The 23753-nt window shown below is 40.4% G+C and overlaps 1 protein-coding gene across 5 annotated transcripts in view; it reads right to left on the bottom strand.

Moving 5' to 3' along the window:
• FGFBP1 (fibroblast growth factor binding protein 1) overlaps positions 1 to 16204 on the bottom strand; it is a 52751-nt gene extending 36547 nt beyond the window's left edge. For 3 of the 5 annotated variants that reach the window (XM_034672079.1, XM_034672078.1, XM_034672080.1), the window contains exons 1-2: positions 16097 to 16204; positions 5623 to 5694 (exon numbers count right to left, since the gene is read on the bottom strand). Coding sequence is in view for 2 of the 5 variants with exons in the window: in XM_034672078.1 (XP_034527969.1) it covers positions 5623 to 5676 (54 nt within the window). In the remaining 3 variants the exon portion in view is untranslated. Of the gene's footprint in view, positions 1 to 188; positions 276 to 5622; positions 5695 to 16096 lie in introns of those variants that run through there. The other 2 variants (XM_034672077.1, XM_034672081.1) reach the window with 2 other exon arrangements.
• Between the last annotated feature and the right edge of the window lie 7549 nt (positions 16205 to 23753).

The following is a 23753-nucleotide window of genomic DNA, read 5'->3' as shown; positions in this document are numbered from 1 at the left end:
AGCAGTTTAGGGAATCAAAGTGAATAGGATTTGGCTTTTGCCCAGAAGGTGGGCTGGTGTAGTCTGTGGCTCCCTATCTGGTGAGGGCTTAGTGGTGGCACCTGTCACTTCCAATCATTAAGCCAGGTGGTTTTCATTTCTACACAGAATGAAGTCCTAATTTCTGAGGGCAACATATAGAAACTTACTCTTTTTAATGCCAGCGAGATTCGGTCCCGTATCCATCACCCCATACAGGCATGTCCTTGGGCGGCAGTTATATCTGAGTGTTCATTCTGCGGCCAAAATTTCAGGCAATTTCAAGAGATTTTACCTTTGCCAAACAGTTTTTTTTGTCCAAAATTTCCAGCCCGCCTCAATCTACCTGGCAAATAGTTATTCTGCATTCTTGTGCCCACAACAGAATCCACGTTTATGTGGGATCACCTAAGTTCTTATAGATTTCATTGTCATTTCCAGTTCATTTGTCATCTTACTACAGTTCATTTACATTCTTGCCACTGTCTTCCTCCTGGGAAGTGACATCTCTAATCTATATCTCAAGCATGAAGCCAGAAAGTATTCAGCAAATATTTTTTGGATTGAACTGGATTTTGTATTACACAAGACTCATCTGCTTGCAATAATAAAATAATTAAATTGAACATAGTAAAACAAAGAAAATTGAGAATTCACTGAAAGTTATTCATGAATCACGGAGGCAAGTGGGGGGCAGGACCTCCCAGATGCAGAGCTGGGGACTGAAGACCATGAGAACTATGTGTCTCACATCGCTTCTCAGCTCTCTCTGCACGCGTGCTCTGGTTTCTCTGTGCGCTTTCCTGCACGTGGTTGGAAACACGGTGTCAGCAGCTCTGGGCCGAGCTGCAGTGTGGAAATCTCAGGTGGAGACTTTGGTAAGTTGGGCTTGAGTCACATTCCTGCCACCGGACTCCTCCACCCTGGCAAAGAGCAGGATTCTGGGGTGAACAGCCCAGCACCTAAAACATGTGGTTGGATTTACCAAAGCAACAACTGTTCCCAAAGACTGGAGAGCTGTTCCCAGTGTGGAGGGACTCTGTGGGTTTCATGTCTGCCCTGGAGGAAAGTTATGCATAAGGGAGATGAGGATGTGGGCCAGAGGGCATTCTAGATTCACCTGAGGCTGCATCCGGACCAACCGCTCTCCACCTTCCCAGGCAAGAGGACTGTTTATGGCCCCCACAGCCTGGGCAGACCTCACCACCGCAGCTCTCACACATTGACTGCAAGTGCTCGGGCAGCAGTATGGTGAAGGTGACAGCAGCTATGACGTGAGCTATTACTGCACGCAGTTTGCATGATGAGCTCACTCCGTCCCTGCTCCGCAGATAGACCCTCGTCTCACCCACATGCAGAGAGGAGGAAATGAAAGACCATAGCTAGTGACTGGTGACGCCAGGGCTCCAAAACAGGTCATGGGGACTCTAAAAAAACAGGTGTACTTACCCTGCTGCTGTCAGAAGGTTCCACAAAGCCAAAGACTATGGGGGAAATTGGAGGAACTTAAGACAAGGGCTTTGCACATAAGTGTTTGCGATCTTGTTGGGGGAGAGAGCAGTGAAGTAATCGCTCATCGAGAAGAGGCTGGAGGAGCAGCGGGAATGTCTGGTCTGCCCTGGAGAGTGGTAGCAGTAGCCCAGGAAAGGCACACGGGGGTGCAGGAGCCCCTTCGGGGGTAGGACAGGGATGGAGATGGACTTCAGGGCTGTGATTAGCTCTGTAGCACCCTGTGCCCCGAGCACACCCTCAGGACTGGCTCCACATCCCCCATTTCCCCAGCAATTATGTAGCTACCAAAACTCCGCCAACAACCGTGGCTCGCAGTGGGGCTTGGCTACATCTTAGGCAACAGCTGTTTTCTAAATGGATCAAGACCTTTTCCTTTAGGGTCACTTGAATTATTGCTTGGCCAACATTACTGTGCTCCAGACTCATCTGGAAAGCTTGTTAGAATACGTATTCCTGAGTGACATCAGCAGGTTGGCAAAGTAGGACGCTCTCTGCCCTCCTTTTCCCACAGAGTTAACAGCAGAGTATAACCAGAATAGTGTCCTGAGAACTCAAGAGATCAGTTGAGAAGTTAGTCTCCCGCCCGGTTCCTGTGAAAGCGGTAGGAATTGAATGGCACTCCGCACTCCCCTCCATGCCCCTTCTGAGCTGCTGGGCATAGTGCGGTACAAGTAAAGGAAACCTCTCATACTGGGCTTCCTCCCTAGGGATTGAAACAAAGTGCTGGGCCCTGTGTCCGATGTCCTGGTGTGTCTGGGAGCTGCCAGTGGTCCTGGTCCCTGTCTTGCCTGACTCAAAGCCCTGATGGCACCAAGCTTAATTTGGAAGTCTGTGAAAACAGCGAGCCCCTCCGCAAGTTAGAGATGCAGTTCCACTGGAAGCCACCAGAGGGAGGAAGAGACCATGGGCGTCTGAAAAGAAGCAGGGACAAGCTCCTTAGGGAATTTGAGACTGTTTAAAGCGCACAGAGGATCAAAAAAGAAGACCCATGTATGTGTTGTCTATAAAAAACCCACCTTAAATAAAAAGACACTTATAAATAATAAAATAAGGTTGATGTACAGCAATATACTAAGCTAACACTAATAAAAAAACTAGAATAGTTACATTAATTTCAGATAGAAGAGATTTTAAACAAGGGAAGTTAGAAGGGATAAAAAAAGGCATTTCATAATGACTGAGGGGTCCATGTTCTAAGAAAGCATAACTACCCTAATGTACATATGCCTAACAACAGAGCATCCGCAAGCTATGTGAGGCACAGAGTAATAGATTTGCAAGAGAGGAAGGAGTCCACCATTGTAGTTGTAGACTTCAACACCCCTCTATCAGAAATGGGCAGATTGAGGAAGAAAATCAGTAAGGGCATAGTTGAAACTCAATACCACCAGCAATGAACTGGATCTAATTGACACTTATAGACTACCATCCAACAACAGCTCAATATACATTCTTCTCATGCTCACCTGGAACATTCACCAAGAAAGAAATATGCTGGGCTGTGAAACATCCCTTAAGAAATTTTAAAATGTAGTATTCAGTTTTCCCAACACTGTTTGTTGAAGAGACTTTTTTCCATTGCATATTCTTACTTTCTTTGTCATAGATTAATTGACCATACAATAGTGGGTTTATTTCTGAGCTGTCTTTTCTGTTCCATTGATCTATGTATCTATTTTTGTGCCAGTACCATAGTTTTGATGACTACAGCCGTGTAGCGTATCTTGAAATCTGAGGTTGTGATACTTCCAGTTTTGTTCTTCATTTTCAAGATTGCTTTGGCTACTTGGGGTCTTTCATTGTTCCACACAAATTTTAGGATTACTTGTTCTAGTTTTGTGAAAAATGTATTGGTATTTAATAGGGATTGCATTAAATCTGTAGAATGCTTTGGGTACTATGGACATTTTAACAATATTTGTTCTCCTAATTCATGAGCATGGAATATGCCTTTGTTTGTGTTGTCTTCAATTTCTTTCATCGATATTTTCAGAGTACAGGTCTTTCACTTCCTTCACTATGTTTATTCCTAGGTATTTTATTATTTTGTAAATGGAATTGTTTTTTTAATTTCTCTTTCTATTTCATTATTAGTGTATAGATGTGCAGCAGATTTCTGCATATTGATTTTGTATCCTGTGACCTAACTGCATTCATTTATTAGTTCTAGTAGTTTTTTGGTGGGGTCTTTAGGGTTTTCTATATATAGTGTCATGTCATCTGCAAATGGTAAAAATTTTACTTCTTCCTTACCAATTCGGATGCCTTTTATTTCTTTTTCATGTCTGATTGCTGTGGCTAGAACTTTCAGTACTATGTTGAATAAAAGTGGTGAGAGTGGACATCCTTGTTTTGTTCCTAATCTTAGGGGAAAAGCTCTGTTTTTCCTCCATTGAGGATGATATTAGCTGTGGGGTTTTCATATATGGCCTTTATTATGTTAAGGTATGTTCCCTCTAAACCTACTTTGTTGAGGGTTTTTATCATGAATGACAGTTTCACTTTGTCAAGCTTTTTTTTTTTTTAATCTATTGAAATAATCATATGGTTTTGTCCTTTTTCTTGTTGATGTGATGTATCACACTGATGGATTTGCCAGTATTGAGCCACACTTGCACCCCAGGAATAATTTCTAGTTAGTCATTGTGAATGATTTTTTAAATGTATTCCTTGATTTGGTTTGCTAATATTTTGTTGAGGATTTTTGCCTCTATGTTCAGCTACATTCAAAAGAATGAAACCAGATTGCTTTCTTACACCATACACAAAAATACACTAAAAACAGATTTAAGACGTAACTGTGGGGCATGAAACCATAAAAATCCAAGAGAGAGCATAGACAATTTCTCTGACATTAGCCATAACAACATTTTTCTAGATATGTCTCCTGAAGCAAGGAAAACAAAAGCAAAAATACACTATTGGGACCACCTCAAAACAAAAAGCTTCTGCATAGCAAAGAAAACAGTCAACAAAACAAAAAGACAATGTATTGAAAGTGAGAAGATATTTGTAAATGATATAGCCAATAAGGGGTTAGTGTCCAAAATATATTAAAAAAATTACACAGCTCACCACCTAAAAAATCCCCCAAATAATCAAATTAAAAATCAGCAGAAGACAATGAAAAGACATTTCTCCATAGAAGACATACAGATGGCCAACAGACACATGAAAAGATGTTCCACATCACTAATCATCAAGGAAAAGCAAATCAAAACCACAATGAAGTATGACCCCACACCTGTCAGAATGGCTAGTATTGAAAAGACATGAAATAACAAATGTTGGTGAGGATGGGAAGAAAATGGAACCCTCATACACTTTTGGTAGGAATGCAAATTGGTACAGCCACTGTGGAAAACAATATGCAGGTCCCTCAAAAAAGTAAAAATAGAATTATCATATGACCTAGTAATTACACTACTGGGTATTTACTCAAAGAACACAAAAATGTTAATTTGAAAAGATATATGCACCCCTATGTTTATTGAAACATTATTTACAACAGCCAAATTATGGAAGCATCCCAGGTATCCATCAATAGATGAATGGATGAAGAAGTGGTATATACATACAATGGAATATTATTCAGCTACAAAAACAAATGAAATCTTGCCATTTGCAAAAACATGGATGGATCTAGAGGGTATAATGCTAGTTGAAACAGGTCAGTCAGAGAAAGACAAATACTGCATGATTTCACTCATGTGTGTAATTCAAGAAACAAAACAGAAGAACAAAGAAAAAAAGAGACAAATAAAAAAACAGACTCTTAAATATAGAGAACAAACTGATGGTTGCCAAAGGGGAAGTGGGTGAGCGGATGGGTGACATAGGTGAGGGGGATTGAGAGTACAGTTGTCATGATGAGCACTGAGTATGGCGTATAGAATTGTTGAATCACTATATTGTACACCTGAACCTAATATAACACTGTATGTTAGTTATACTGGAATCAAAAAATTAAAAAAATTAAGTATAATTTTCATACAATAAACCACAGGTATTGAAAATGAAAAAAAATACCAGTACATACATCTACCCAGCAAACGTTTATATTAAAGAGAGCAGATTAAACATGCTGCTTACCTCCTCACATTTTTTCATATAACAGTACATCTTGGGCTCTTTCTCTAGTTGCATATAGACATTGTTTTCATCCTATTTAATTAAAAAATAATAATTATGTAATGTCTGCTCTCAAACCACAATGAAATTGAATTAGAAATCAATAACAGAAAGATAACTGGAAAACCCCAAATACCTGAAGATTAAACAACACCATTCTAAATACTACATGAGTCAACAAAGAAATCTCAAGAGAAATTTTAAATGTTTTGAACTATATGAAAATGAAAATACAACTTATCAAGATCCTGAGATACAGAGAAAATAGAGCTTGAGAGGAAATTTATGGCATATATCAGAAAAGAAAAGAAAAAATATATAATATAAAATATCTAAGTTTCCACCTTAGGAAACTAGAAATAGAAGAGCAAATTGAATCCAAATTAAGGAGAAAAGAAACAAAAATAATTAGAGAAGAAATTAATAAGACTAAAAACAGTAAATCAACAGAGAAAATGAAATGAAACCAAAAGATGATTCTTTGAAAAGGTCCAGAAAATTGACAAGACTCTAACCAGCATAATTAAGAACAAAGAAAGAGAACACAAATGATTAATATCAGAAATAAAAGAGGAGACATCGGGAGGGAGGTTAAGATGGCGGAGGAGTAGGGGACACCTTTTTCAGCCTGTCCCCTGAGTTGAGCTGGATAGGTACCAGACCAGCAGGAATATCCACGGAATCAGCCTGAGACGCAGGAAGATACATCTGGATCTCTACAAATGAACATCTCCAGCGCTGAGTATCGAGGTACGAAGCGGGGAGCCGTGAAACCGCGCACAGATATCGGAAGCTAAACAGAAGGGGGAGGGAGCCGCCGTGTCAGGGCGCCGGGAAGCGGTAGCCACCTACAAGGGGGAGCGGACAGACCGCGGACCCGCACGCTTGAGACAGCAGGCTGAGAAGGGAGCTCCGGGAGCGCACGCGGGACGGCTGGCGGTTGGCGGGCCACCTGCACGGGGGAGCAGGCGGACTCGCGGACAGCACCCGTGAGACACCAGACTGAGACGGGGAGCTCCGGGAGCCCGCGCGGGGCGGCTGGCGGCGGGCGGGGTTGGAAACACAAAGGACAGAGACGTGCCGGCCCTGGAAGTGAGGGCTGGGACGCCGGGTGTGGGGCGCACAGCCCGGGATGCTGCAGGGTTGAGCAGCACCAACAGAAACAGAGTTAAAGTGGCCAGAACATCAGTGGAGAACGATCCGCGATCCCTCTGTTCTGAGACAGAGGCTGAATTTCAGCCGCTGCTGCTCTCTCAGAAGAGGCATAGCAAACCGCCAGGGAAAGCCGCCAGAGAACAAAAGCCCGGAAATACCGGCTCACAGGGTGCCCATCCCCATCCCCCCTCGCAAGGGACACAGAGACTCTACCCAAACAGGGTTTTCTGAGTACCTGCAGGCAGGCCCCTCCCCCAGAAGGCAGGCTGAAAAATCAAGAAGCCCACAACCCGGAGCGCCTGAGTGGCGCAGTCACCAAGCACCTGTCTTCGGATTAGGGTGTGATCACAACGCTCCGTAAGGAGTCCTTCATCGGGCTTCTCCACCGGGAACCTGCTTCTTCCTCTCCCACTCCTCTGCTTGGGTTCCCTTTCTTGCTGACTGTCTCTCTCTCTCTCAAATAAATAAATAAACTCTTTAAGGAAGAAGCCCACATCCCTAAGATCTCTATAAAACAAGGGCGCACGGCCTGGGTCCCAGTCAACACTTGGGCTCTGGACAACCCTGCAATCTCTCTTCATCAGAATGACGAGAAGGAGAAGTCCCCCCCAGCAAAGAAAAGATAATGAGTCTGTGGCCTCTGCCACAGAATTGGCCTCGGCCACAGAATTAATACATATGGATGTATCCCAATTATCAGAAATGGAATTCAGAGCAACAATGGTCAAGATGATGAGTAAACTTGAAAAAAGCATCAGAGAAAGCGTTGCTGAGAATATAGAATCCCTAAGGGCAGAAATGAGAGCGAATCTGACAGAAATTAAAAATTCTATGAGCCAAATGCAGTCAAAACTAGAGGCTCTGACGGCCAGGGTCACCGAGGCAGAGGAACGCGTTAGCGAATTGGAGGATGGGTTAGTAGAAGAAAAAACGAAAATAGAAGCTGGTCTTAAAAAAATCCACGCCCACGAATGTAGATTACGGGAGATTACTGACTCTATGAAACGATCCAATGTCAGAATCATCGGCATCCCTGAAGGGGTGGAGAAAAACAGAGGTCTAGAAGAGATATTTGAACAAATTGTAGCTGAAAACTTCCCTAATCTAGCAAGGGAAACAAGCATTCGTGTCCAAGAGGCAGAGAGGACCCCATCCAAGCTCAACCAGGACAAACCTACGCCACGGCATGTCATAGTGCAATTCGCAAATATTAGATCCAAGGATACAGTATTGAAAGCGGCCAGGGCAAAGAAATTTCTCACGTACCAAGGCAAAGGTATCAGGATTACGTCAGACCTGTCTACAGAGACCTGGAATGAGAGAAAGGCTTGGGGGGGCATTTTTAAAGCTCTTTCAGAGAAAAACATGCAGCCAAGGATCCTTTATCCAGCAAAGCTGTCATTCAGAATTGATGGAGAAATAAAGACGTTCCAAAATCGCCAATCATTAACCAATTTCGTAACCACGAAACCAGCCCTACAGGAGATATTAAGGGGGGCTCTATAAAGGTAAAAAGGCCCCAAGAGTGATACAGAGCAGCAAGTCACAACCGATACAAAGACTTTAAAGAGAAATGGCATCATTAAAATCATATCTGTCAATAATCTCTATCAATCTAAATGGCTTAAACTCTCCCATAAAACGCCACAGGGTTGCAGATTGGATAAAAAGACATGACCCATCCATTTGCTGTCTACAAGAGACTCATTTTGAACCCAAAGATGCATTCAGACTTAGAGTAAGGGGATGGAGTACCATCTTCCACGCAAATGGACCTCAAAAGAAAGCTGGAGTAGCAATTCTCATATCAGATAGACTGGATTTTAAACTAGAGGCCATAGAGAGAGATACAGAAGGGCACTATATTATTCTTAAAGGAAGTATTCAACAAGTGGATATGACAATTATTAATATATATGCCCCCAACAGGGGAGCAGCAAGATACACAAGCCAACTCTTAACCAAAATAAAGAGACATATAGATAAGAACACAGTAATAGTAGGGGACCTCAACACCCCACTATCAGAAATAGACAGAACACCCTGGCAAAAACTAAGCAAAGAATCAAAGGCTTTGAATGCCATACTCGACGAGTTGGACCTCATAGATATATATAGAACACTACACCCCAGAACCAAAGAATACTCATTCTATTCAAATGCCCATGGAACATTCTCAAGAATAGATCATGCTCTGGGACACAAAACAGGTCTCAGCCAATACCAAAAGATTGAAATTATCCCCTGCATATTCTCAGACCACAACGCTCTGAAATTGGAACTCAACCACAAGGAAAAACCTGGAAGAAACTCAAACACTTGGAGGCTAAGAACCATCCTGCTCAAGAATGACTCGATAAACCAGGAAATCAAAAAACAAATTAAACAATTTATGGAGACCAACGAGAATGAATACACAACGGTCCAAAACCTATGGGATACTGCAAAGGCAGTCCTAAGGGGGAAATACATAGCCATCCAAGCCTCACTCAAAAGAATAGAAAAATCTAAAATGCAGTTTCTATATTCTCACCTCAAGAAACTGGAACAGCAACAGAGGGACAGGCCTAACCCACTGACAAGGAAGGAGTTGACCAAGATTAGAGCAGAAATCAATGAATTAGAGACCAGAACCACAGTAGAGCAGATCAACAGGACTAGAAGCTGGTTCTTTGAGAGAATCCATAAAATTGATAGACCACTGGCAAAACTTGTCCAAAAACAAAGAGAAAGGACTGAGATTATTAAAATTATGACTGAAAAGGGAGAGGTCACGACCAGCACCATTGAAATTGCAAGGATTATTAGAAACTTTTATCAACAGCTATATGCCAAAAAACTAAACAATCTGGAAGAGATGGAGGCCTTCCTGGAAACCTATAAACTACCAAGACTGAAACAGGAAGAAATAGATTTCTTAAATAGGCCAATTAACTATGAAGAAATTGAGTCAGTGATAAACAACCTTCCAAATAATAAAACTCCAGGCCCAGACGGTTTTCCTGGGGAATTCTACCAAACATTCAAAGAAGAAATAATACCTATTCTCCTAAAGCTATTTCAAAAAATAGAAACAGAAGGAAAGCTACCAAACTCATTCTATGAGGCTAATATTACCTTGATCCCCAAACCAGGCAAAGACCCCCTCAAAAAGGAGAATTACAGACCGATTTCTCTAATGAATATGGATGCCAAAATCCTCAACAAGATCCTTGCTAATAGAATCCAACAGTACATTAAAAGGATTATCCATCATGACCAAGTGGGATTCATACCTGGGATGCAAGCATGGTTCAACACTCGCAAATCAATCAATGTGATACATCATATCAACAAGAAAAGACTCAAGAACCATATGATCCTCTCAATTGATGCAGAAAAAGCATTTGACAAAATACAGCATCCTTTCCTGATTAAAACCCTTCAGAGTGTAGGAATAGAGGGTACATTTCTCAATCTCATAAAAGCCATCTATGAAAAGCCTACTGCAAGCATTATTCTCAATGGGGAAAAGCTGGAAGCCTTTCCCTTAAGATCAGGAACACGACAAGGATGCCCACTCTCGCCACTATTATTCAACATAGTACTAGAAGTCCTTGCAACAGCAATCAGAAGACAAAAAGGGATCAAAGGTATCCAAATCGGCAAAGAAGAAGTCAAACTGTCTCTCTTTGCAGATGACATGATACTCTATATGGAAAACCCAAAGGAATCCACTCCCAAACTATTAGAAGTTATAGAACAATTCAGTAAGGTGGCAGGATACAAAATCAATGCCCAGAAATCAGTTGCATTTCTATACACGAATAACGAGACTGAAGAAAGAGAAATTAGGGAATCCATCCCATTTACAATAACACCAAAAACCATGCGTTACCTTGGAATTAACTTAACCAGAGACGTAAAGGACCTATATGCTAGAAACTATAGATCACTTTTGAAAGATATTGAGGAAGACATAAAAAGATGGAAAAATATTCCATGCTCATGGATTGGAAGAATTAACATAGTTAAAATGTCCATACTACCCAGAGCAATCTACACTTTCAATGCTATCCCGATCAAAATACCGAGGACATTTTTCAAAGAACTGGAACAAATAGTCCTTAAATTTGTATGGAACCAGAAAAGGCCCCGAATCTCCAAGGAACTGTTGAAAAGGAAAAACAAAGCTGGGGGCATCACAATGCCGGATTTCGAGCTGTACTACAAAGCTGTGATCACAAAGACAGCATGGTACTGGCACAAAAACAGACACATCGACCAATGGAACAGAATAGAGAACCCAGAAATGGACCCTCGGCTCTTTGGGCAACTAATCTTTGATAAAGCAGGAAAAAACATCCGGTGGAAAAAAGACAGTCTCTTCAATAAATGGTGCTGGGAAAATTGGACAGCTACATGCAAAAGAATGAAACTTGACCACTCTCTCACACCATACACAAAAATAAACTCCAAATGGATGAAAGACCTCAATGTGAGACAGGAATCCATCAAAATTCTAGAGGAGAACATAGGCAACAACTTCTATGACATCGGCCAGAGCAACCTTTTTCACGACACATCTCCAAAGGCAAGAGAAATAAAAGATAAAATGAACTTATGGGACTTTATCAGGATAAAGAGCTTCTGCACAGCCAAGGAAACAGTCAAAAAAACTAAGAGACAGCCCACGGAATGGGAGAATATATTTGCAAAGGACACCACAGATAAAGGACTGGTATCCAAGATCTACAAAGAACTTCTCAAACTCAATACACGAGAAACAAATAAACAAATCATAAAATGGGCAGAAGATATGAACAGACACTTTTCCAATGAAGACATACAAATGGCTAACAGACACATGAAAAAATGTTCAAAATCATTAGCCATCAGGGAAATTCAAATCAAAACCACACTGAGATACCACCTTACGCCAGTTAGAATGGCAAAGATAGACAAGGCAAGAAACAACAATTGTTGGAGAGGATGTGGAGAAAGGGGATCCCTCCTACATTGTTGGTGGGAATGCAAGTTGGTACAGCCACTCTGGAAAACAGTGTGGAGGTCCCTTAAAAAGTTAAAAATTGAACTACCCTATGACCCAGCCATTGCACTACTGGGTGTTTACCCCAAAGATACAGACGTAGTAAAGAGAAGGGCCATATGCACCCCAATGTTCATAGCTGCATTGTCCACAATAGCCAAATCATGGAAGGAGCCGAGATGCCCTTCAACAGATGACTGGATTAAGAAGCTGTGGTCCATATATACAATGGAATATTACTCAGCTATCAGAAAGAACGAATTCTCAACATTTGCTGCAACATGGACGGCACTGGAGGAGATAATGCTAAGTGAAATAAGTCAAGCAGAGAAAGACAATTATCATATGATTTCTCTCATCTATGGAACATAAGAACTAGGATGATCGGTAGGGGAAGAAAGGGATAAAGAAAAGGGGGGTAATCAGAAGGGGGAATGAAACATGAGAGACTATGGACTATGAGAAACAAACTGAAGACTTCAGAGGGGAGGGGGTGGGGGAAGGGGATAGACTGGTGATGGGTAGTAAGGAGGGCACGTATTGCATGGTGCACTGGGTGTTATACGCAACTAATGAAATCAAACTTTACATCAGAATCAGGGGATGTACTGTATGGTGATTAACATAATATAATAAAATAAAATTAATAAAAAATAAAAATAAAAAAAAAGAGGAGACATCACTCCAGACCCTATGGACATTAAATGTATAATAAAGGAATACTATGAACAACTTTATGCCCACAAATTTGAACACCTGTATGAAATGGACCAATTCTTGACAGAATTCATATAAGAATAAATAGACAATCTGATTAGGCTTTCTCTATTAAGCAAATCAGATTGATAATTAACAACTTTCCACAACAGAAAGCACCAGACCCAGATGGGTTCACTGATAAATTCTACCAAACATTTAAGGAAAAAATTATACCAGTTTTCTACAACCTTTTTCAGAGGATAGAAGCACAATGAATACTTCTAAGCACAATTTTTGAGGCCCGCATTACCTGAATACTAAAACCAGGCAAAGACATTACAAGACGGAAGATTACAGAGCAATATCGCTCATGAACATGAATGTAAAACTCGTCTACAAAATTATTAGCAAGTCAAATCCAACAATGTATGAAAAGAATTACATACCATGACGAAGTGGGATTTATTCCAGGTATGCAAAGCTGCTTCAACATTTGAAAACCAATTAATGTAATCCATCACATCAACAGAGTAAAAAAATCACATAATTGTATAAACAAATGTAGAAAAGGTGCTTGACAAAATCTAATACCTACTCACAATAAAAACTCTCAGTAAACTAGGAAAAGAGAGGAATTTCCTCAACTTGATGAAGATTATCTACAAAATCTACATCAATATCATACTTAATGATGGGAAACTTGAAGTTATTCCACTAAGATCAAATACAAGGAAGGGATATGATAAAATGTTAAAACTTTAAAATGTTTTATGTAATTGCAATGGTAGCCACAAAGGAAGTATCTGTAGATTATATACAAGAGAAAGTGAGAAGAGAACCAAAGCACGCCACTAGAAAAAGTAAACAAAACGCAAAGGAGTCAGTAAGAGAGGAAAGGAGACATGGAAAAAGTTACAAGTCATACAGAAAAATAATGATTTTAAATGGCAGTAGTAAGTCCTTCCTTATCAGTAAAGCAGAATCTAACTGTGTACTGTCTATAAGAAACTTGCATTATATCTAAAGATACACATGAATTGAAATGGAAAGGATAGAAAAAGATATTTCATGCCAACGGCAACCGAAAGAGAACAGGGGTGTTCGCACTAATATCATAAACTTAAAAAAAAAAAAACTGTTACAAGAGACAAAGAAGGTCACTACGTAATGGTAAGAGGGTCAATTCACCAAGAAGATAAAACAATTATATTTAGGCCAAACATCAGAGGCCTTAAATATATGAAGCAAACTTTGGCTTGAATTCAAGACCTGTCGAAATTGAAGTCTAGTCAAAAGACTAGAATTGAAGGGAGAAATACACACCAATACGTGACTAGCAGGAGACTTCAGTACTCCACTTTGAATAATGGACTGAACAATCAGAAGATAAGGAACTGGAGGACTTGAGCAAAGTGTAGACCAAATAGACCAAGACACACATAGAAAATACTCCACCCAACAAGAGCAGAATATACATTCTTCTCAAGGGCACACAAATCATTCTCCTGAAAGGACACATGTTAGGCCACAAAATTTAATGTATTTTGAAAGATTAAAATTATACAAAGAAAGGAGGGTAATCAGAAGGGGGAATGAAGCATGAGAGACTATGGACTATGAGAAACAAACTGAGGACTTCAGAGGGGAGGGGGGTGGGGGAATGGGATAGACTGGTGATGGGTAGTAAGGAGGGCACGTATTGCATGGTGCACTGGGTGTTATACGCAACTAATGGAGCATCGAACTTTACATCGGAATCCGGGGATGTACTGTATGGTGACTAACATAATATAATAAAAAATCATTTAAAAAAATTATACAAAATATTCTTTCTGATCTCAGTGGAATAAAAATAGAGATGAATAGCAGAAGTAAAATCAGGAAACCCACAAATATGTAGAAATTAAACCACTCACCCTTGAACAACTAGTGGGTCAAAGAAGAAATCACAAGAGAAATTGGAAAGTACCTTGGGACAAATGAAAACAAAAACACAATATACTGCAAAGCGCGGGATGCACTGAAAGCAATATAAGAGGGAAATTTATAGCTGTAAACATGTCCATTAAAAATAAAGGTCTCAAATCAATGATCTGACTTCAAACCTCAAACACCCGGAAAAAGAAAAACCAACTAAACCCAAAGCTATCAGGGGAAGGAGATAATAAAGATTAGAGCACAGATAAATGAAATGGTAGGAAAAAAAGTAAATGAAACTGAGTGGGTTTTTTGAATAGATCAATAAAATTGACAAACCCTTAGCTAGATTAAGTAGGAAAAAAAAAAGAGGAGACCCAAATAACTAAAATCAGAAATGAAGTGGAGACATTACAACTGATGCCAGAGAAATACAAAAGGACTATAAGGGATTAGTATGAACAATTGTACACCAAGAAACTGGAAAACCTAGAAGAAATGAATAAATTCCTAGAAACGCAAAACATGCCAAGACTGAATTACAAAGAAATTTAAAATCTGAACAGACCCATAACTAGTAAGGAGATTAAAGCAGTAATCAAAAAACCTCCCAATGAAGAAGAGCCCAGGACCAGATGGTTTCATTGCAGAATTCCATAAACATTTAAAGAATTAACATCAACACTCCTTAAGCTCTTCTAAAAAGTTGAAGAGGAGGAAAACTTCCAAACTCATCCTATGAGGCCAGCATTACCCTGAGACAAAAGCCAGACAAAGACACTACGAGAAATGAAAACTACAGACCAATATTCCCAATAAATATTAATACAAAATTCCTTAACAAAATACTAGCAAATAGAATTCAACAGCACATTAAAAGGATTATACATCATGGCCAAGTGGGATTTATTCCTGGGATGCAAGGATGATTCAAAATAAGGTAATCAATCAATGTAATACACCACCTTCACAGAATGAAGGACAAAAACTACATGATCATTTCAACTGAGGCAGAAAAAACATTCAACAAACTTAAAAATAGCCAGCAAAATTGGAATAGAAGGAAACTACCTCAGCATAATAAAGGCCACAAATGAGAAGCCCACAGTGAACATCATACTCAATAGGGAAGAGCTGAAAGCTTTTCTTCTCTGGTCAAGAACAAGATAAAGATGCCCACTCTCACCACTTCTCAATAGTATCGGAAATTCTAGCCAAAGCAATTAGACAAGAAATAGAAACAAAAAAAAAAAAAAAAGAAAAAGAAAAAGTCATCTAAATTGGAAAGAAAGAAAGTAAAATTATTTCTGTTCACAGATGACATGAACATATATGTAAAAAATCCTAGAGATTACACACACACACACACACACACACACACACAGTTAAAACTAACAAATGGGTTTAACAAAGTTGTAAGATACAAAATTAATATACAAAAATCATCTTTGTTTCCATACTAACAATGAACAACCCAGAAAGTAAATTAAGAAACAATTTCAGGTACAATAACATCAAAAAAATAAAATACTTAGGAATAAACATAACCAAGGACATAAAAGAGCTGGGCACAGAAAACTATAAAACATTGCTGAAAAAAAATTTAAAAAGTCACAAGTAATCAGAAAGACATACCGTGTTTATTGATTGGGAGATGTGTTATTAGGAAGTCAAACTACCCCCAAAATCTACAGATTCAACATAATCCTTCTCAAAATCTCAGTGGCATATTTGTAGAAATACAAAAAAATCATCATAAAATTCATATGTAATCTCAAGGGACCCAGAATAACCAAAACAATTTTGAAAAAGAATAACAAAGTTGGAGGATTCACACTTCTTGACTTCAAAACATATTACAAGTTTACAGTAATCAAAACATTGTGATACCAGTATAAAGACAGACATATAGATCAATGAAATAGAATAGAGAACTCAGTAAAAAGGGAAAAAAACCTTCACATATATTGTCCAATTATCTTCAACAAGGGTGCCAAGACCACACAATGAGAAAAGGACAATCTCGTCAACAAATGTTGTGGGAAAACTGAAAAGCTACATGCAAAAAAAAAAAAAATGAGGTTGGACCTTGATCTTACATAATATACAAATATTAACTCAAAATAAATTAAATACCTAAGTACCCAAACTAAAAAGCCCCTAGAAAAATAAAACAGGAGAAAAGTTTCATGACATTGGTTTCAGCAACGATTTAGAAAGAAAAGCAAAAGCATGAGCAAGAAAAGCAAAAATAGACAAATGGGACTGCATCAACCAAAAATCTTTTGGATATCAAAAGACAAGAACAACAGAGTGAAAAGGCAACCTATGGAATGGGAAAAAATATTTGCAAATCACATATCAGACAAGGTGTTAATATCCAGAATATATAAAAACACCTACTGCTCAACAACAACAACAAAAGCAAATAACTCATTTAAAAGTTGGGGGAAGGACTTAAATAAACAGTTTTCCAAAGAGGATATATGATGGGTCCACAAACATAAAAAGGTGTTTTAATGTCACTGTTTTTTGAAAAGGCAGTCTGTGCATACAGTTTTGAACCCCAGTAGTCCTTATAAGAATGAGCCTTGGACATGGAACACTTTTTTACCAAGAGATAAAGAATGCACCCAGCTTGTGCTGGACTTACCACCTTCTGTGGATACCTTTCCTTGTTTCAGTGCATGCTCCTTCATTCTGCTTAAATGTGTACATCATACGGCAACTGGCCAGTTCCACTACTGTATCTATTCTCTGTGGAGAGGGGATGGAGTTCTTCTGCGGTGGGATAAGAGGGGTGTGGGCATGCTAATGGCTCTGCATCAGCTGCTAGGAGGGACCTGCTAGCCATAGGGGACTGCTGCCCACTACTGAAACTGATCTTGCTCTTTCTCTTTCCTATATGAGTGAAGCATCCTTCCGTCCAGTGTGTAACTACCTTGTGTTTTCCTCGGCGACTCCAATTCCAAGACACAATGGGCAGAAGTGCTTGAACTTCTACTCCTGATAGTAGGCAACTTGCTCAACACTAAACACTGGAGAACTGAACATAAAAGCCACAATGTGATATGAATTCACACTCACTAGGATGGCTACTATCAAAAATCAGAATGTAACTAGTGTTAGTAAGGATGGGGAGAAATTGGAAGCCTTTTGCACTACCAATAGGACTATAAAATGGTATGTTCTCTATGGAACAAAAAAACTATGGCTGTTCCTCAAAAAATTAAAAATCAGACAATTGTATGATCCCACTTTCCTGCTTCTGGGTATATTTACAAAAGTGTTGAAAACAGGGTCTCAAACAGTTTCCATATCCTTGTTCATTGCAGCACTATTCACAATAGTCAAGAGGTGAAATTAACCCAAAGTCCATACAAGGATGAGTAGATAAACGAATTGTGGTATATACAGCCTAAGAAGAAAGGAAATTTTATCACATGCTACCACATGGATAAACTTTGAAGGACCCTATGCTAAGTGAAACCAGCCAGTCACAAAATGACAAATAGTGTAGGGCTCCACTTAAACGAGGTATCTGGAGTAGTTGTATTCATAGACACAAAAAGAGGAACGGCAGGTACCAGTTACTGGAGGAAAGAGGGAGTGGGGAGTGGTTTGGTGGGTCTAGGGTTTATGCAAGATGAAAAATTCTGGGGATCTGTTGCACAGCAACGTGGTTATACTTAACACAACTGAACTGTACACTTAAAAATGGTTAGGGTGGTAGAGTTTATGTTATGTGCTTTTAACCACAATAAAAAAAGACGTTGCTGAGCCTCAGAGATTCTGATTCAGTATGTCTGGGGTGGTATCAGAGAATTAGCATTTCTAGAGCTACGCAGGTGCCTCTGGTCCTCAGGCCACTTTGAGTACCACTGATTTACATCACGCTTCATCATTAGAAAATACCAGACAGCTACAATGTGGTTCTAGTTTGAAATATTAGGAAAAGTTAGGTAATGGCTTGTGCCCAAACCCACCCTAGTCTGTGATGTGCATGGACTGAGAGCCAAGAGCTTGGATTCCAGGGGACCTGGCTCCTCTTCTGTCCCAAACACAAGCTGTGTGATGTTGGACAACTCACTTCTCTAAGCTTTGGGTCACTACATTTATAACTGGGAATAAAACTGCTCATTTAATAAGAATGTGATGAGGATTATATGAGGGGACAAGTGAAAGGCTTATCTATTTCTTTATAAGAAACAGATTTGATAACTGTATCATAGTAGACGCTTGATTTATATAATGTTAGAAATTCAATGGCAGCCAGCCTTCCCTGATTGCCCTACCACCCAGCCTTCTGTGTCTTTTGCGTTCATCCAATGTGTTGTCTTGATTCCAGCACTAACACTGAATTCTAGGAGGTTGGACCTAGTCTATTAGCTTACTTCTCTCCCATCCAATGTCTTGTACAGTGCTTGGGACGTAGCAGATGATAAATAAATATATATCAATTGGATAAAATACATAGAGATTCGTATTAGTAGTTCTCAACCAGGGTATCACATGAGAACTACCTAGGAATTAAAAATACCACTGCCTGGGGTACCCTCCAGAAATTCTGATTTAATTAAGCTAGGGCACTATCTCTCAGCCTCGGTTGCAAATTAGAATTACCCCAGGAAATTAAAAAATCCACTACTCAGGCCACATCGCTACCAATTATATAAAAAATCTCTGGGCATGGGGCCGAAGTATCAGTATCTTTAAAAAGAACCTTCAGATGAAACTACTGTGTGGTAGGGTCTGGGCATCACTTGGCCAGATGGAAAGACAATTTATGTACTCAAGCAGTGGATTCCTAACCTGTTCTTAGATAAAGACAAATGCAAAATTAAGAGGGGAGTGAGTCTCTATTTTGCATGTGCCTAATAAAATCTTATTGTCTGTCCTTTCCAACTTTGTTCATTTAATTTACTTTCTGAGTGTTAAGAGTTGCTCTCCTTCAAATTCACTTCCCTCTCTTTTTGGCTATTTGTGATTGTTATTGGGTGACTACGGTGGCTTGGGTAGTGTCTCCCAAAACAAATGTACACCTGGAACCTGTGAATGTGACCTTAATTGGAAATAGAAACTTTGCAGGTGTAATCAAGTTAAGATGAGGTCATACTAAATGAGGCTGGACTCCAGTCCAGTGATTGGTGTTCCCCCGTTAGAAGAGGGAAATTTGGACCCAGACATGCAGGGGATGACTCCATGTGATGACAGAGGCCATTAGAGAGATACTCTATAAGCCAAGCTGTGCCAAGGTTGACTGTAGCGACCAAGAGCTAGATGACAGTCCTCCATGGGTTGTTTGGCCCTCCCAATCTAACAGGGAGAATGGGAAAGAAGGTGGATAGATGGATGGCCAGTGAGATATGTTGGTACTGTTGTGGTTGTGGGTTCCTGCACAGAGCCAGGGCTGAAATGTGGTTTTGTCAGCAAGGAGAGAGATTTCCAACACTGAGCAGTTTTAAGAGACGCAGATATGCCGTCCTTCAGTAACTCTTACCTACCTGAAAGCCTCCCCTCTCCTGTTATCCAGGGGAATCATTCCTTAAGGGACACACACACATGCACACACTGGCTCCTCCCCTTCATATTCAGAAAATTCTCAGAGAGAAAATATGGCATACCAACTTGGATACAAGCTAATGTAAAATCTGTGTTGTCTTTTAAAATTTATTTTATTTAATACTGTGTGTTTGTTTATTTTCCTCCATCTTTCCATGCAGCCGTAACAGCCACATGAATGTCTTTTCTTTCTTTCTTTCTTTCTTTCTTTCTTTCTTTCTTTCTTTCTTTCTTTCTTTCTTTCTTTCTTCTTCTCTTCTTTTAACACGTTCAGTTGTCTGCACAGGATATGACTGTGACAGAAGGCTGACCAGGAATGGAAGTGTTAGCTTTTGGAATTTTCTTTCTGTTAAGAACATAGAAGGGATGTATACATGGAAAGGACAGAGGCACTCTGTTCACTTAATGGCTTGGACCGTGTTTGAAACCACAAATTTCACTCTTCTCTCATCAAGTGAAAAAAATCATGTGCTTCAGACACAGAAAGGGCTGGGGGACCTCCAGACCCTGGGTTTCTCACTTACGGGCTCTGTCACTTCATGCTAAGTGACGCTGGAGATATCCTGTGTTTCTGGGCTTCAGTTGCCTCAGCTAGAAAACAAGGATGATAACACCTACCAGATGGGGCTGTTGAGGGGATTATATAAGAGAACGGGGCAAAGCCACTGGCAGGCAGTAGGTTATCAATAAGTATTGTTCTTCTTTGCTTATTGTGGTAGGGGTAACACCGCTCACACTTTTAAAGAGTTTACATAAGGAAATTTTGAACTCCCTCCACAAGTGGTCCTGTGCTGTGGACTTCAGACAATCCCTTGTGTTGAACACCTTCTGTGCAAGCAGTGGGGCACTAAGTGCTCTAGATTTACTGACCGATGTGAGTCTTACAGCAGCCCTTCAAGGTGAGTTTCACCGTCCCCATTGTTGAGATGAGCTCATTGGGGTTCAGAAGAGTTAAATAATTGGCACAGAGATGTTGTATGGGAGGCAGCAGAGGCAAACCTCCAGCCCAAGTCTAGGAAACTCCGCCATGTTGGAAACAAACCTCCCAGTTCTGCCAGTGGCCAAACACCATGAGTGAACTAGAAACAGCACCACCTCATGGGCTGGAAATGACCTTGAAAAGTCTTTGAATCGAGTCTGGTCAGTTCTTCAATGTTTATGCCACTCAGGCTGGACGAGGGTTATTATTTAATGACCCTGGATGTGTTCAACAGTCTTTTCTTGTCTCGTGACTACATGAGACTGAGATGCATGAGTGCAAGTGGGGGACCTCAGGGATGACAATCTGTGTAGACTTGAAGGAATATGTCCTTTAGTTGGTGTGGCTAAGAGAAGCTGAGGGAGGGTCAGGGATGTTGGTCCAGCTCTTTTGGGAATGGGAGTAAGGTTCAAAGGTCAGGTCCTAGGTCTTGTCTGACAATGACACTGCAACCCTCAATCTTTCTGAACATGCCAAACATGATCCTGTCATTGGATTATAAGCACTATAAGAGAGTGAGCTGTTTTCTTCTTTATATGCTGCCATTTTCTACCCCTAGAACCGTGTCTGGCGCCTAGTAGGAGCTCAGAGTAGATAATAAATAAATGAATTAATGAATTTCAGAGTATTTGCCCTTAATGCTCCCTCCATGTGGAACACCTTCACCCCAGAGAGTCACCTGGATTGAGTTTTCATTTCATTTATGGTCGGTTCACAAGTCATCTCCACAGAGAGGCCTCTTCTACAGTCCCAGTTAAGACTAGTTACAGTCCATCACTTTTACCCTCTTTTTCTCCTTTACTCTTCCTTTCTATTACTTGTATATTTGGGAGTTGATCATCACTTTACCCACTGGTAGTTCCATGGGGCAAAGCATCCATTTCCTTTGAGCTACGGTATCTCCAGGACCTGGAACACAGTCTGGCAGAGTCAGTGCTCAACAAATTATGTGTTGAATGAATGAATGAATGAATGAATGCCAATTTCATGGAATAGGTTAGCACAGTGCCTGGCACATGGCAAGGGAGAGATAAATGTCAGTGTTGATATTGATGATGACATGAAATACCACCCTGAGGCTGTCACATTCTGGATAGGCCGCTGACAATCCTCAGCGTAGGTAGTGGATATTGGTGAGTATAAAAGACCAGTCTTCCACACTACCTGGCATTCTTCCCTGACACTGGGAAAGACTCTCAAAAATAGAGTCTGCTCCTGACTTTTTGTTCATTGTAGAACTGTGACAAGGCATTGGGTGTCGTCCTCCTCTCTCTCTAACTCTTGAATTAGAACACTTTCAGATCTTTCTCACTAATATGTAAATGGCCAAAAGCAGTGTCATCCTTGCATCCCACCATATTCTAGCCATGGCCTCTCCCGTCTTCTAGGGTTTTCTCTTCTCTTTTCTTTCACACATGCTGTCATCCGCCTAAAGTGTCTCTACTCAGCCACATTTCCTACCTATGGATTCCATTTCCAAATTCCAGTTGCCATACCACTTCTGTGAAAGCTCAATGGACATTTTTCTGCTATTTCCACCTCCTCTCTCTGTTTTCAATACCACTCTCCCATCTTCTGTTGGAGTTTTCACACAGGTCACTGTATTTTCCCAAGCTCCTCTCCCCCAGGCCAGATAAGCTCCTCAAGGTCAGATGCCCCACATATGGTGGGCATAATGGATTCTGACTTGAGTCAGTGGAGGGCATTCCTCCAGCCTGTGGACTTGGCTTACAGACCTCCTGGGTTCTGATCCTGCCCCTCTTATCATTTGTGAGACCCCAACAATTGTCTTAATCAGCCCCTGTCCCATGTGTCCACTTGAAATCAGGGATCCCAATTACTATAGTTCACAAATAATCAAATACCTCAGACCAATGGATGAAAGTATACAGATAGGAATTCTGAAATGGGTCACCTTGGGGGATAACTTAGGATGGATAGGCAACAGAATGTAGTTTCTTAGATATTTTTTCATTGTTATATTGAGGACTATTTATGAATCCATTTGGAACCAGACATAGAGAAACCAAGCAATTGAACACATTTCTGAAAAATGCCCAGAGCTTTATTATCTTGCTACTTTGACAGAAATAAGATCACACTGAAATCATCATTCTGCTCATTCACTTCAAAGACAGGTGATCACTGGGCATATACACATAGCTTCTTAGGCAATGGAATTATACCCTGTGGGTAAACAGCCTCTGAAACTCACATCACAAGTGACCATAAAGGAAATTTTAAAACACAAAAACAAAATTACAAAATCTAAATATTCCACTGTACTCGCATAGACAAAACTTCATTATTTTATGGAGAACTTGGAGAGCTTTGCAGCATACAGAGGGACTAATGACACGACAGTTCCTAACTGACTCCATCTGCTTTTGACTTTTGACAATTATTTGTCAGTAAATCAATGACTAAGATTTTGCCGAAGGTGCTCTTAGTTCTCACAGTAATTCAGGACCCTCTGCCGGGCAGTAACCACATACATCTGCTGGGCTATCCTGCTGTGCTGTCTTCTAACTGTACCCTAGGATGTCTCCTGGAATGTACCCAGGTCCGCCTGCTAGAATATACCCAGGTCTGCCTGCTGGAATGTATCCATGTCTGCCTGCTGGAACGTATCCATGTCCGCCTGCTGGAACATACCCAGGTCTGGCAGCTGGAATGTACCCAGGTCCATCTCCTGGAATGCATCCAGGTCCGGCAGCTCGAATGTACCCAGGTCCGTCTGCTGGAATGTAT

This window comes from Ailuropoda melanoleuca, chromosome 11 (genome assembly GCF_002007445.2).
Source record: "Ailuropoda melanoleuca isolate Jingjing chromosome 11, ASM200744v2, whole genome shotgun sequence".
Classification (NCBI taxonomy): Eukaryota; Metazoa; Chordata; class Mammalia; order Carnivora; family Ursidae; genus Ailuropoda; species Ailuropoda melanoleuca.
The sequence above is the reverse complement of the archived record's forward strand: the minus strand, read 5'-3'. Positions and strand labels throughout refer to the sequence as shown.